A 13,762-nucleotide genomic window follows, 5' to 3' on the forward strand; every position below is an offset into this window, starting at 1 on the left:
ATCTTCATAATAACTTGAATTAGGTCCTTCTGAGTTCATCTAAAAGAAAAAAAATGACGGTGGTTTTTTTTTTTTTTTTTTTTTTTTTTTTTTTTTTTTTTTTTTTCAAAATTTAGAAAATCATTTGTGGAACTGTTCTTCAATGACGTGTACTAAAATGTTGTTAATAAGAGTGTATGTTATTTACATTTTCCGTAAATGATTCTTTAATGTTTTCATTTAAATTTACTGCGCATTATAGAATACCAGTTATCTGGGATACACAGGCCGATGTCTTTATATGAACACAGAAATATGCCGATATTAGTTTCCATCTACTAATACTCGCTCGTGCAAATGTTGCTGCATGTATGTGTGCGTTTATAAAAGATATGTAGTGGTTAATGTGATATAATTTCTGTAGTATATATATATATATATATATATATATATATATATATATATATATATATATATATATATATATATATATATATATATATATATTTATATATGTATATATATATTTATTTATTTATTTGATTATTACATATAAACATCCGAAAGTTCTCTTTCCATCATCTCCTCCTACGCCTATTGACGCAAAATGCCTCTTTCTCTAGAACAGGGAAAAAATACTTAAAACCATTACCTTGGCTTCTTACTGGATCAGCCTATGATTCCACACCTGATGAAAACTCTCGTTCCTAATTTTATCTACTTTTATCTACTTTTACCTTCCAGTGATCATGACCGGGGGTCCCATCGAAACGGCCAGGTTCCACGGGTCATCCTGGGTCGCCTTTGCCCCGCTCAGAGAAGCCTACAGAGACGTTCAGCTGACCATAGAGTTCAAGCCGGAGTCTCCAGATGGCGTTCTGCTGGTCTCGGGGGAAAATGATGACCTCTCTGGCGATTTCATGGCCGCTGTTCTGGTCAACACGTATGTCGAATTCAGGTGAGTCTTTGTGGAAGGGCGATGGTAAGTTGTTTTGATTTCAGGTGAGCTTTAGTGAAAGTTTCATGGTCTGTTGATTCAGTTAATGTTGGTCAATGTGATTTTATTCAACTTGGGTTTAATTGTAAATAGGATATTTCGTATTTGGCTAAAAAATATGATGCGCTGAAATTAGATGAAAACTAATTTGATGCACTTATTTACGAAACATAAAGTGTAGGATATTATTGCCATCAAATATGAAAAGGTGAAATGGCTAAGCATTACTACCTGCCAGTCATTTTAGTCGCTGGTGTTTTATTTATTCTCATTTGAGAAACCTAAAGATAAGAGAAGCTTGAAATACGATATGAAATGGTGTTTTATATCATCTAAATTAAAGCATTTTTAACATGATAAAGGTTTCTGATTTATTGCTGACCTGTGGTCTAGGTATTTTATAAGATCCTAAAGGCAATTCGGTGAAAATACAAATCACGTAAATTTAGAATAAAAGGGAACAATTATACGGGGCATAATCACTTGGGAGAACATGTTGTCCTTAGCACAGATCCCACATTTACAGGCAGCCCATAAGATAATACATTAAAGGTTTAAAGGCCACTCATGAATGGCAGAGACAAGGGACAGTGACATTCCCCTATCAAGCAGGGCAGTACCCTAGAGACTGACCATATATACATATGATCAGCGCCAAAGCCCCTCTTAACCCAAGCTAGGACCAAGGAGGGCCAGGCAATGGCTGGTGATGACTCAGCAGATAGACCTATGGGCTCCTTAACCCCCCCCCCCCCCATCCTTAGCTCACAAGGATGGTGAGGTTGCAGCGATCAAATAAACTAACGAGTTTGAGCAGGACTCGAACCCCAGTCTGGTGTTCACCAGTCAGGGACGTTACCGCATCGGGCACCACAACCCTAGACCTAATTACTTTCCTCCTGACAGATGGGACTGTGGCTCCGGTGCTGGGCTGGTGAAATCTCCTGAAGGAGTGCACATGGGGGAGTGGAACAGACTCACCGTCTACCGCCATCGGTGGGACGTCTGGCTACAGCTCAACGACGGACATCATGTCCAAGGACGCTCCGAGGTACAGTCGGTTGCAGGATTTTGCCACAAGAGCTCCTCTTTTAGGCCATTTTGTCTTACAAGGAGTTTTTGCATAAAGATTCTTATTTATTTTCAAATTCACGTTTGACTTAGTCATTTTCAGTTTTAGTTTAGTTATAATGTTTTTTATGAGTAATTTTTATAGGTTCAAGTTTTATTGCTTTATATTAGTGTTTTATTTTTTTATTTTTTTTATATATAAAATCCATGTTTATTTTATTCATTCGTATTTTTCCCACAGTTTTTCATTAGTCTGACCTAAACTGACCTTACTTCTGATGACGTAAATTGTTATCCTTATTTGCTAATAGGATTGTTTTCCAGTTTAGGGTTTTTTTCTTAAATGGTCAACTTCAGGCAGTATTCCTCCTTCGTAACTTAGTTTTTCTCACGTAATTTTATTGTGTATGATTTTGTTCCCATGACAAAATCTGCTGGAAAAAGGATTGAATATTTATTTATATTTAATTATTAGTTTCTAATATACTTACTTCCTTGAGTGTTATTTTTGTTGGAAAAATATAGACATGTTTTACTCTAGTTCATATCCAGATGAAAAAAAAAATTTTGTATGTATTCTTATTATGTAAATTAGCTTTGCACAATAATCACTTGGTAGGTAGACATTATTTCCATTTTTATGCTTTGTGAAACCCGTAAAACCTTTGAAGAAGTTTTAGTTAATATTGTGACAAGATGCCCAATTGTATTTTAGTAGCCTTTTTAATGATAATACAAAAGCACGAATACAAATAGTGTATCCTCAAGCTAGAAATCCCTACCCCAGGACAGAATTTTGCAACCTCAAGTAATTTAGTGCAATCAATTCATGCTCTTTTATCATAACAGGGTCTCTTCTCGCGAATCACATTCCAAGAACCACTCTACGTAGGAGGATCCAATAACCTGACCTCTCTGGCACCCCGTTTGGGCGTCACCACAGGATTGCAGGGCTGCGTTCGACGGCTGCAGGTCAACGATCACATCTACAGGTTCAGGAAAAACGACCCTCTCAGATCCCCCAACCTGTCCTCGGATTACGCTGCTCTTGACGGATGGGATATAAGTAAGTCCTTTGGGGGTTGGCAGGGATGAAGGACGTCTGTACAATCTAGAACTGGAATGTGCGAAGGATTGTTGTTATTATTATCAGTAGTAGTAATAGTAGTGTTAAAACTTTATTATAATGTTTATTATTAGTAAAAGACGAGCAACAATAAGATAATTTAATATAATAAATAGTGATTAAAACACTTTTCTGTTGAAAGCAGAGTTATCTAGGTTAAGATTCGGTTTAAGTTTTTCTATGTAAAATGTTTCTAACAATCTTAGCTCGGTTTCGTGTAAAGCTCGTTTTGAGACCGAGCGAAGATTGTTAGAAACATTTTGAATAGAAAAACTTAAACCGAATCTAAACCTAGATAACTGTTTTTAGCAGAAAAATGTTTTAATTATGATTTATGGTTATTATTATTATCATTGATATTTGGGAAGTAGACCCTCTTTCACGCAGGTTTCGTTGAGAATAATAGCTTCCTCAGTAGCATTTATTTAGTAATTGAGCTTGTGAGTGGCTTTAATTTTCTTATTTTCAGCAATAATTCATTCCGCCAATAGTTGTGCTATGTTGGACGTCTTTCTATGCATTTTCCTCCTTCCATTGATGTTCAACAAACCACAGCTACTGGTTTTTAATGAGGCGCATTTACACTGCCCTTTTAGCTTGGGAAAGTTTCTTACTAGCTGATTGGTTAAAATTATCTTGTCCAACCAATCAGCTAGCAGGAAACTTTTCCGAGCTGAAAGGGCACCCCTGCGAGTCAGTGCAAATGCGCCTCATTAAGAAAATTGAATATAACTATTTGTTTTTAGATTATTTTTAGCCATGGCATTAAATCTCCACTGGCCAGTAGCACTGGTAGTTTAGATAGGAACTGATTTTGGAAATCATGAGAGCGTCCTTTCTTCAGTTGCTTGTACATAAAGTGTCCCATGAACATTTGAATTAAGCAGTTGAAACTCAGATCTATAAAACAGTAGCCAACTGAGAACCTTCTAAATGCCATCATTATCAGCTGTTCCTAGTCCACTGCTGAACAAAGCCCTCAAATATGTCCTTCCACTTACGTCTGTTTATAATTTTTCTCTGCCAGCCCACACCCACAAACTTTATTAGTTCGTCAATCCTTACTCTGCTTCTTTTGCAATCTTTAGGGACCCATTCTGTTATTCTTAATGTCCATCTATTATCTGTCATTCTCTTTATATGTCCTGACTGTCCATTGCTTTTCTTCTAAATGCCATGCCATATATTTAATCATTTGTCTTAAGCTTTGTGCATTTGCTAATTTCATTGCATATTTGCAGGTGAATGTGTCGGCGATGCATGTAGTGAGGTCGAGTGTCAACATGGAGGGAAATGTGTGTCGTCAACTTCACCACACTCAGGCCAGGACACCAACAGCTCTGCTCCCTATCCCACAATGGCACCACCTCCGTCCTTCTTTGCTCCTCAAAATTCAGCACCTATATGTTTGTGCCCGCTCGGTTATACAGGAGATTTTTGTGAGAAACAGCTTAATTTGGAGGTAAGAAAAAGAAAAGGAAGAAGAAGCATTCGTTTGAATACAGTAGTTGTCAGTTGTCCCTTTATTTGAGTATTTATTACTGCTTGGATGTAAATAACACTATAAGATCTCAATGACTACTTTTAACTAGTAACGGTCAATATTCTATAAAATATTTTAAGAATTATTATGGATAATGTAAAATATTTTTTAATAAAAAATGGGAAGATGAAGAGAAAATTACACAGAAATGATGTGTTATACTGGACTATCAAGTAAAAAATACCTAATGAGAAAAATGTTTCTCTCAGGTACCATCCTTCAACGGGTCCTCTCACCTCATGTTCCCTGCACTTGGAGGCTCAGTTCTCTCATGGCTAGAACTTGAGCTGGTGTTCCGAGCAGCCTCCACAGAAGGTGTCCTCTTATATGAAAGCCATCGCTCAGATGGCACCGGGGACTTCATTGCTCTAACTCTCTCTCAGGCTCACGTTCTCTTCACTATTGACCTGGGTTCAGGAATGCTGACACTTCGGTAGGTTTATAGCATTTATGCAGGTTCTATTAATTTATTTTCTCACATTTACCAATATTAATTCCCATTTTACACATGGTGTATATTCTCTGGATGCTTGGATGCAATGCTGTGTGATGAAATATTATTTACTAATGTTACTTTCTAGCACCAGATGAAAGTGATTGTACAGCTTATGTAGGCAGAAAACAGTAATACAGTAGTTTGAGATTTTTTTCTTGGACAGAGGATTTCTTAGGGTACTGTAAGATATGAAATCTGTTTCTTCTGTCAATATGTATGCTTATTCATTCTTTTTATTAGAGAAATTTTAACATTTCTTTGAGTATTTCGATTGAATGAGATGAGCCTGTAAGTTCTTCTAATCGCAATTCAAGGCCCAATAATGACAGATTCCTGGTTTGGTTTCCTAAAATTTAATAACTGTAATTGCTTCTCATTGCCCTAAATTATTTAAGGAATTCATATTGTGGTTTCAGGTGTCAGTGTGAAAATGGATTCTGACTCTTAGGTCAAATCCAAAATCTTTTTGATGAAATTCTATTGAAACTGTTTGGTTTAAGACAGTGGTTGTTGACAAAAAAGATGAGTGCCAAGTGCTCCAAGAGGGTCTCACTAATAACTTGCTCTTAGTCCCAATATTCCAGAGCTTCACTTACTTGCTTTCGACAGACAGTATGATTGGTTACTAAGAATTTTATATATATATATATATATATATATATATATATATATATATATATATATATATATATATATATATATATATATATATATATATATATATTATATATATATATATATGATTGATAATTGATTCGACTTGATACCACGTAATTTAACCAGGCACTAATTTTAAGGGATTCAGCAACCGTAGGTTTTACCGTCAAGAGATGTAATTAATGCATATACAACAAGCTGGTTTCCTAGGCCAAACCACTTATCATGCATATATAGTATGAAAAGTAATTAGCTGAGAGCACTACCCTGAATACCATTAGATATTACATTCCTAGTCACTATGGTGCCCATCAACAACTACTCTCTGCAGTCTATTACTTGAAAATTCAATAATGATATTAATTAAAGGTCCACCTTCTCCCATCTGCTTGAGTTTGAAAGAAAGGGCCCCGTGATTAACATGGTCAAAGGCAGCACTAAAATCAAGGTCAATCGTGCAAACTTCCTTACCAAATTCAAGGAATTTCTGTACAACATTGGAGATTTTAAGAAGGGCATCACATATTCCAAGGATTTTGTATATGCTAAACTTCAAGTTAAGGAACAGATTATTACCTTCAGGATACCCACAAATATTTAGACATTTTGCCAAAGAGACATTCAAAAACTTTAGATGATATGGGTGTTATGGAAATTTGACACTAATCAGCTGGCGTAGAGGAACCACAAACACATTTACCAAATGGAGTAACATTACCAATTTTGCAACTAGTGCAAAAGAAACCTATTGTTGTAATTTGTAATAAAATAACAGACAAAGTAGGTGCTAAGAAATCAGTTGTCTTTATGAAAAAAAACCTGAAATGCCATTTGGGACTACACCTCCTCAAGCATCAAGGTCCAGTAAGAATTTTAATTTCACGGGACCTAAAAGCTAAACTAGTTAGTTTAGACTCAGAAAAACTGGAAGATCGAGTTTCTTATTACTCTGCTTACTATCATACACATCAGCCTTTTCCTTTGGACAGCGAGTGACAGGGCCATTTGGTTTAAGTAAAAGAGAACTGTTAATTCTATACCAAACAGTGCATATTTAAGGGTAGCCCACCATTTATACTCCTGGGTTATACCAAAGAGGGTTTCTATTAAGGGTAAATTGTATTCCTTTTCAATTGAAGCATAAATTCTCTGAGCACCAACTCTTAGTTAGTATAGGCATTCCAAGTCAAATTTTATATGTTACTTTTCCAAAGATGATAAGCCTCTTTTTACTTGAAATAAGAGCATCTACAAATATCATTTAACCATTGCTTGTCCTTCATTCGGTATTTTAATACACGAAAGGGAATAAGACCATCAATTATGTTGACCAGATTTTCATTCAAGAATACAACAGGCACAGCCCCTCTATACAATTATGACCAATTCAAAGGAAAAATATCACTAGAAAATTCCAGTTCATTCTGCACTATAATAGGATACTAGAAAAACATGAATCAAAGCCTAACAAGTCCATAATTGTTTCATATTTACTGTATGAATTGAGGAGTGCACAGAACATTTGCCCAATGGAAGCAAAAGACAAAACATTTAACATTCCAGGATAATATTCAGTAAACTGAAATCTAATATAGTTTTGTTATGATACGCATCCATGTATGAGTTGAATTCTACAGGGGTTTATGATGTGAGATATCCATATTACTGGTTTTGTAAGTGACATGTTTTATTATTATTCATAAGTCATTTTTTAAGAATATAGTACTGTAATTTATTTCTGATCTAAGCCATTTTCTATTGATTAAAGAGATTCCTGTATTAATTGCCATCCCCAGCTCTGTATACCCAATACGACCAGGGGTATGGCACTCGGCTCGAGTGTCGCGAACTGGTAGATGGACTTGGTTATACGTTGATGATCAACCTGTTGTCAGTGGCTTGACTCCTGGAGGATTCACAATGCTATCTTTGTCACACCCTCTTTACCTAGGAGGTATTCCGCCCACATCTGCTTCTCAGCCAATATTACCTGCTGCTAAAGCATTCACAGGTTGCATACAAAAGGTATAGTTTATTTTCCTTCGGTACTCACTTAGTCTTGAAAAATGTGGGTGTGGTAGAAGCTCTACAAAGTTCTGACATTTACAGTATATTATGAATTTGTAATTTTCACCTGATAGGAGAAACTCTGTGATGTGATGTTTACTATCTGCTGTACAGTACTGAACCATATTATATAATTTAAAGAGTAGATGTTGAGATAATTATGTATTTTTTTACTCAGACAACTCTTTTATTTTTACTATTGATCTTCAAATTTTTACCCCTGGACAGTTGGCATTGAATTCCCGAACAATTCACTTAGTTTCTGGCGCTGTTTCGGGAAGTAACGTAGGTTCGTGTGACCACCCTTGTTCTCAAAGGCCTTGTGACAATGGAGGAGTTTGTGAACCACATGGCCCGTCCTACAGCTGTCGTTGTCCGTTAGGATTTAAGGATGACCACTGTAGAAGTCGAGTGGTAACCCAAGTTGCTACTCCCAGCTTTAGTGGCAGATCGTTTCTGAAATATGCTGATCCTGAAATAATGAAGAGGTTGGTACCGCATAATGTTTTCATTACAGTTTACCACACATTTTATAAAAACTTATTAGAAAAATTAAATTTGAAATGTGCTTTTATTAGGTTTTTAATTTAATTCTTCAATTGTTAAAAAGATTATACATGTTTATTATTTAATTGCAGTGTTGTTTTGTAAGTAATGCTTTAGATTTGTTTGAATAAGCAATGAAACTCTAATTTTCTTACAGAGTTTCTGGAGATAAACTCCATCTGTGGCTACGATTCCGTTCTTTGACAAGAGATGGTTTGTTGGTATGGGCTGGAGAAGAAGGTGACGATGGAGAAGCTGCAGATATAATTGGGCCTGCATTAGGAGATTCCATTAGCTTAGAGCTTCAAGACGGTCGACTCGTTCTTCGCTATAACTTGGGTTCTGGCTTTGCAAAACTAGTTTACAACACCACCAACAGATTAGATGACGGCCAGTGGCATACAGTGAAAGTTTCTAGGTAAGCTATTACCTTGTTGTGAAGAATTAAATGTTTTGGGTGACTTTTTTATTTGTGCAGGGTATCTTTAGTCTGAAATTTCGCTTAATGTTTGTTTTTTTACTAATCTAGATAACCAATGAGTTGTAATACTATATCATAGTGCAGTACTACTGTAGTTATAGCGTTATTGAGCATTAATATGCGAGCAATATATGTTATGTAGCACTCCTTCCCACTTCTCATCTCTGCCTTTCTTCTCCAACACCACTGCTCTCACCAGTCATTAGTCTCCAGATATCTTAATTTTAATCACTTCCAAATCTTGTATTTATTATTTATATGCAGGTCACACTTTAAATAATCTTTTATTTGTTATTTATATGCATTAGATCACTTTTTACACATTTGGAGTAATACAAGGGAGGTCTTTCAAATTTTCTGTATGTTATTTTTCTTGGAATTGCGTGTGATTCATACTTTTCAAATTCTTTCCAACTGAATCTTTTCCTACTAACAGGGATACAAGTGTGGTCATAAGTGACACAATTTAAAACCTCCACATTTGTTATACGTGTACAAGTGCTTCACCAATTATCTTTCTCAAATAACTGCATTGAAAACTGTAATCTCTTGAACTGTTGTGCACAGGTAGAACCATCCTCTACATCATAAAGTAAGTTGGATATCACCTATACATTATTTTTTTATGAGTATTCCGTTGAACCAAATTATCTTTAAAAAATCCCTTTATTTTATAAATTTTATTAGATATTTTTTTCATTTAAATATTTTAGGATAATTGAATCAAGATTACAAAAAAATAAGAACGTATTTTTATCCTCTCTCCATCTAGGTAAGAAACCTCATTTTGATCCACTCCTTGCTGAATTACAACAGCTGTGGTACAACAGATGCCAAAGATTTTGGAGGCTTGTTATATCTTTTTGAGCAGCCTACATATACTTAATATGAACAGTATACTGTATGTGTGTGTTATAATAAGTCTTTATGATAAGACAGTATAGTATTACTTTACATTTGTTGAGTTATCATCTATTGTTTTTAATATTACGGAGGATTGCTCAAAAAAGTTTTAGACTTAATTTTATTACCATTCAATGTGACGGTCGTGCCTCTACACAGATAGCCATGGCATGTCATGTGCTGATATCATCTACATTCATTGGAAATTATTCAATAAAGTATCTGATCAGTTTCAGTTTGATTAACTGCATTGACCGAAAGTTGAGTTATTGCTGTCACTGATGATTATTGTAGTAATAATGGTATTCTCTTGTAAAACTAAGAAATTATTACATATACTCAAGAAGAGATATTAGATTAATTCTTGGACATTTTTTGGTTTTTATAGCCTTTTCAATCTTTGTATTTAAGAAGAAAGAAAATAAAGAAATTGATTAAATGGGAAAATGTTTTCATCATATTTTAAAACTAGCTAAGCCTAGTGGGGATTCAGAAATAGAAATTTTTTGTTATTCTGAGTAGTAAACTACTAAAAAACTTTTGATAGCCACAAGCAGATATTTATCTAAAAGATGAAGTATGTGATGAGAGTGCTAAAGAAAAACTTCACTAGTTTTAAATATTAAACTTAGCCGGTGAATATATAATAGCTGACGTCTCCGACGGCTCGACAGATTTCAAAAACTCGCGAGTGATCGCCGTGAAGGTTGCAGGTGTGCCCACCAGCGCCGACTATCGGCCAGATACCGCATATACTTGTAAACATCTCCAGTTCTTCTCTGTCGGTTCCATCGACAAGTTGATTCCACTCGCTTTATGACCTCGAGTTTTCTACCGAATTGGTGAAGTACTTGGTTTTGGTTTTATTGCTTTCACCGTGTTGGATTATTCAATACTATCTTCAAAAGAAATGCTTTTGAAAGGAGAGGAAAAGTGTTTTGCCCTTGCTTTTTTATCTCTGGTTTTTCCATAGAGTAAAGATGGCCGACCCTTCCCTCAGTGTACGGAAGTGTGTTTAAGGCTTTTAGTAATTATTTTATCACGTTATAAATTATTGTTGATAATTATAGATTTTCTTCTATATATTTTATATCTCACCCGCCTTTATTAGGCCTCTTCGATTAGCTTTCCATTTATACTAAACATCAAGATAAATTTTATGTTTTGTTTATATGCGGCCTTTACCTATTCCTCCCCTAGTCCGAGATGTAGGCGGTCCTAACTTGGAAACCGAAGTTAAACAACGTTGAGCCCATTCAACTTTTATTTTCGTTAAGTTTAAATCAATTGCTCTGTAAGAGTTATTAAATGAATATTTTTTAGTAGATATTTTATGAAAGATTTTCTTTGAATAGTCTTCGTGCTGTTTCAAAGATGAACTAACGTTTGGTTTATTTATGCTACGCAGTTTGCGCTCTATCGTTACGATAGAGAAAGAGAGAATCACGGTTTCACTTTGCAGAAAGAGTAAATCGATTTTGACGTTTTGTTCATTCTTCTTTCAAACTGAAGTGTTTTAGATACTAATTTAAAGGAACTTGTTAATTTTCAATTTCTTAGTCCTTTCAGTTTTTTCCTTTGGTCAAATAACCTGTTTATTGACGAAGGGTGAGTGGGCAATTCTCTTGTGTGTGACAAGAGAGAGAGAGAGAGAGAGAGAGAGAGAGAGAGAGAGAGAGAGAGGGAGAGATGGAGAGAGAGAGATGGAGAGAGAGAGAGAGAGAAAGAGAGAACAATCCGATCTTTATTCTCGTCCCAAGTAAGGAGTTTGGGAGCGAGTAACGTTGTTCTCGATTCAGTTTTTTACTCTCGTCCCAAGTCTCTGTACGGGGAGAAAGGATAAAACGTTTTTAGTTTTTATTCTCGTCCCAAGGCACTTACGGTGAGAGATTGAAAACGTAGTCTTTGGTGAACTAGTGTTTAGTCTCCTCCCCAGTCACTGATCCTTTTTAACTTTATATATTTCCGTTTTATTCGATATATATGTATATGTTTTTTTTTTTATTTTTGCATGTGTGTTTCATTTTGTACTAATGTGCTTACATTATACGACTCATTTCGCAATTATAACCTTTTGATGTAAGGGAGAATTGCGTGCTTCAGGTAGATATCAGTTTTATTCATGCCTAATGTGAAATTATTGGAAAATACGATATCAGTGAAGTGAGTGCTAGAAAACATGTGCTGTGTTGCGGAGGGTTCGTTTGTTCGTGCTTGTCACTTGCCTAGTCCGAGACCTCTTTCAGGCTCCCCTGCACCAGGGAGAAGGAATGTCGTAGGACCTAAGGGAGTGAGGAGTGTAAACCAACGAACAGACGTAACCTCAAAGGTATCAGACGTTGCTCGGCAAGCACGTCCTTGCCATAAGACAGGAGAGACGAAGTTTCTCCTCGTCATCCGAAGACTTTTCGCAAAAGAAGCCTAGGCGCAAGGTTTCTAGACCCTTTAAGCGAAAGTCAGTCCCTTCAGGACAGGTCCAGCGTCCTGGCTGTAGCCATGGGGACAGCTCTGACCCTTTGCAGTCGTCGGAAGACTGTTCGCCTATTAAACGCAAAAGTGTAACACGGGGTCCGAGGGTCGCGGTAAAGGCAATGTTTTGCCAACACAGACGTTACCGTCGTCTCGGCCCGTCCCGACTCCTGTTGATCCTAAATGGGTTGTCCTGCAGGACATGCAGATTAAGCTTGCCTCCCTTATGGAGAAGTATGACGTTGAGCAGGTTCACGATGAACCTTCGCTTTCGAGTCGCCGTTACGCTAAACGAGACTCTGGCCGTCAGCCGCCCAAACGAGCATTTACTCGTCCGTTTGACATTAGTGCTGACGTTTCTTGTACTTTGAAACGTGATGTCAGGACTTTTTCACGTCAGTCACGTGACATGGATCCTCCCTCGCTGCAGTCTCATGTTGACTTTCAGCCGCTGCCGCAGTCTCGTGTTGACGTTCAGGACGTTTGCCAACCAGCTCAGTTGCCTCGACTTGACGTTGAGCGTCAATCACCGCAGTCGAAGGTTGTTTTGACTGCTCAGTCTAGGCAGTCAATGCAGTTCCGACGTGACGTCGAGCGTCCATCAACTCCTGTTGTTGTTGTTGGACAGTCACAAGGTTTTCAGTCCTTTCAGCAGCGACCTGACGTCGCTTCCTCTACTGCTACTGCTGCTCCTTTGCTTGTTGACATTGCCTGTCAAGCATTGCCGCCGCGGCAGGTCTCTCCTTTTCATGAGACTAGACAATTGTCGGACGAGGTTCCTTCAGATGAGGAAGTTGCTGATCCTCCTCCTACTGATATTCCTTTGGGGACTTTGTCAGACGGAGAGGAGCCTAAAGCTGCTCAGACCTCTATGGACTTTAAAAAAAATCATGCTGATTTTTAAGGATCTTTTTCCGGTCCATTTTGTAACTGCTGCTCCTCGTTCACCTTCGTCAGAGTTTACGCTAGGCCTAGCTACTTCGAAGCCGTCGTTTTCTAAGCTAGTGCTCTCTCGCTCTTCTAAGAGAGCTTTACGTTTGCTAGGCGACTGGTTGATCACCAGGAGGAGTTTGGGGGAGACAGCCTTTGCTTTCCCTCCTTTTAAACTGGCTTTTTGGGCTCAAGCCATGGCGTCCTGATGGAAGGTTCCTGTTTGGTAGCTTCCTTGGGTATAAGACTACAGTACTAAGATATTCCCAGAGAATTTAACCACAGGTTATCACAGAATTCTAACTTCTGGAGCGAGTATCTCAAAGGTTTCCCTTTAAGACATCGTAATACAACAGGGGACACGCATGTCTGAACGTGCCACATAGCTATCTCCACCCCGAACAGAGTTAATGCTTCGGTGTGTAAGGGCTGAGAATAGCTGGGAGCCGTTCCACAGCTAATCTCACTCGTGGCTACTACTGATACTCGAGACGTAA

General features: G+C 37.2%; 1 protein-coding gene across 1 annotated transcript in view; it reads left to right on the top strand.

Moving 5' to 3' along the window:
• The window catches only part of LOC137649480 (pikachurin-like), a 494,589-nt gene that overhangs the window by 465,960 nt on the left and 14,867 nt on the right, over nucleotides 1–13,762 (top strand). Inside the window, exons 5-12 of the mRNA XM_068382464.1 lie at nucleotides 724–937; nucleotides 1,883–2,027; nucleotides 2,897–3,113; nucleotides 4,415–4,635; nucleotides 4,926–5,149; nucleotides 7,666–7,894; nucleotides 8,165–8,424; nucleotides 8,640–8,900. Of these exons, the coding sequence (XP_068238565.1) occupies nucleotides 724–937; nucleotides 1,883–2,027; nucleotides 2,897–3,113; nucleotides 4,415–4,635; nucleotides 4,926–5,149; nucleotides 7,666–7,894; nucleotides 8,165–8,424; nucleotides 8,640–8,900 (1,771 nt within the window). The remainder of the gene's footprint in view (nucleotides 1–723; nucleotides 938–1,882; nucleotides 2,028–2,896; nucleotides 3,114–4,414; nucleotides 4,636–4,925; nucleotides 5,150–7,665; nucleotides 7,895–8,164; nucleotides 8,425–8,639; nucleotides 8,901–13,762) is intronic.

The sequence above is a fragment of the Palaemon carinicauda genome, chromosome 11, assembly GCF_036898095.1.
Source record: "Palaemon carinicauda isolate YSFRI2023 chromosome 11, ASM3689809v2, whole genome shotgun sequence".
In the NCBI taxonomy this organism is placed as follows: Eukaryota; Metazoa; Arthropoda; class Malacostraca; order Decapoda; family Palaemonidae; genus Palaemon; species Palaemon carinicauda.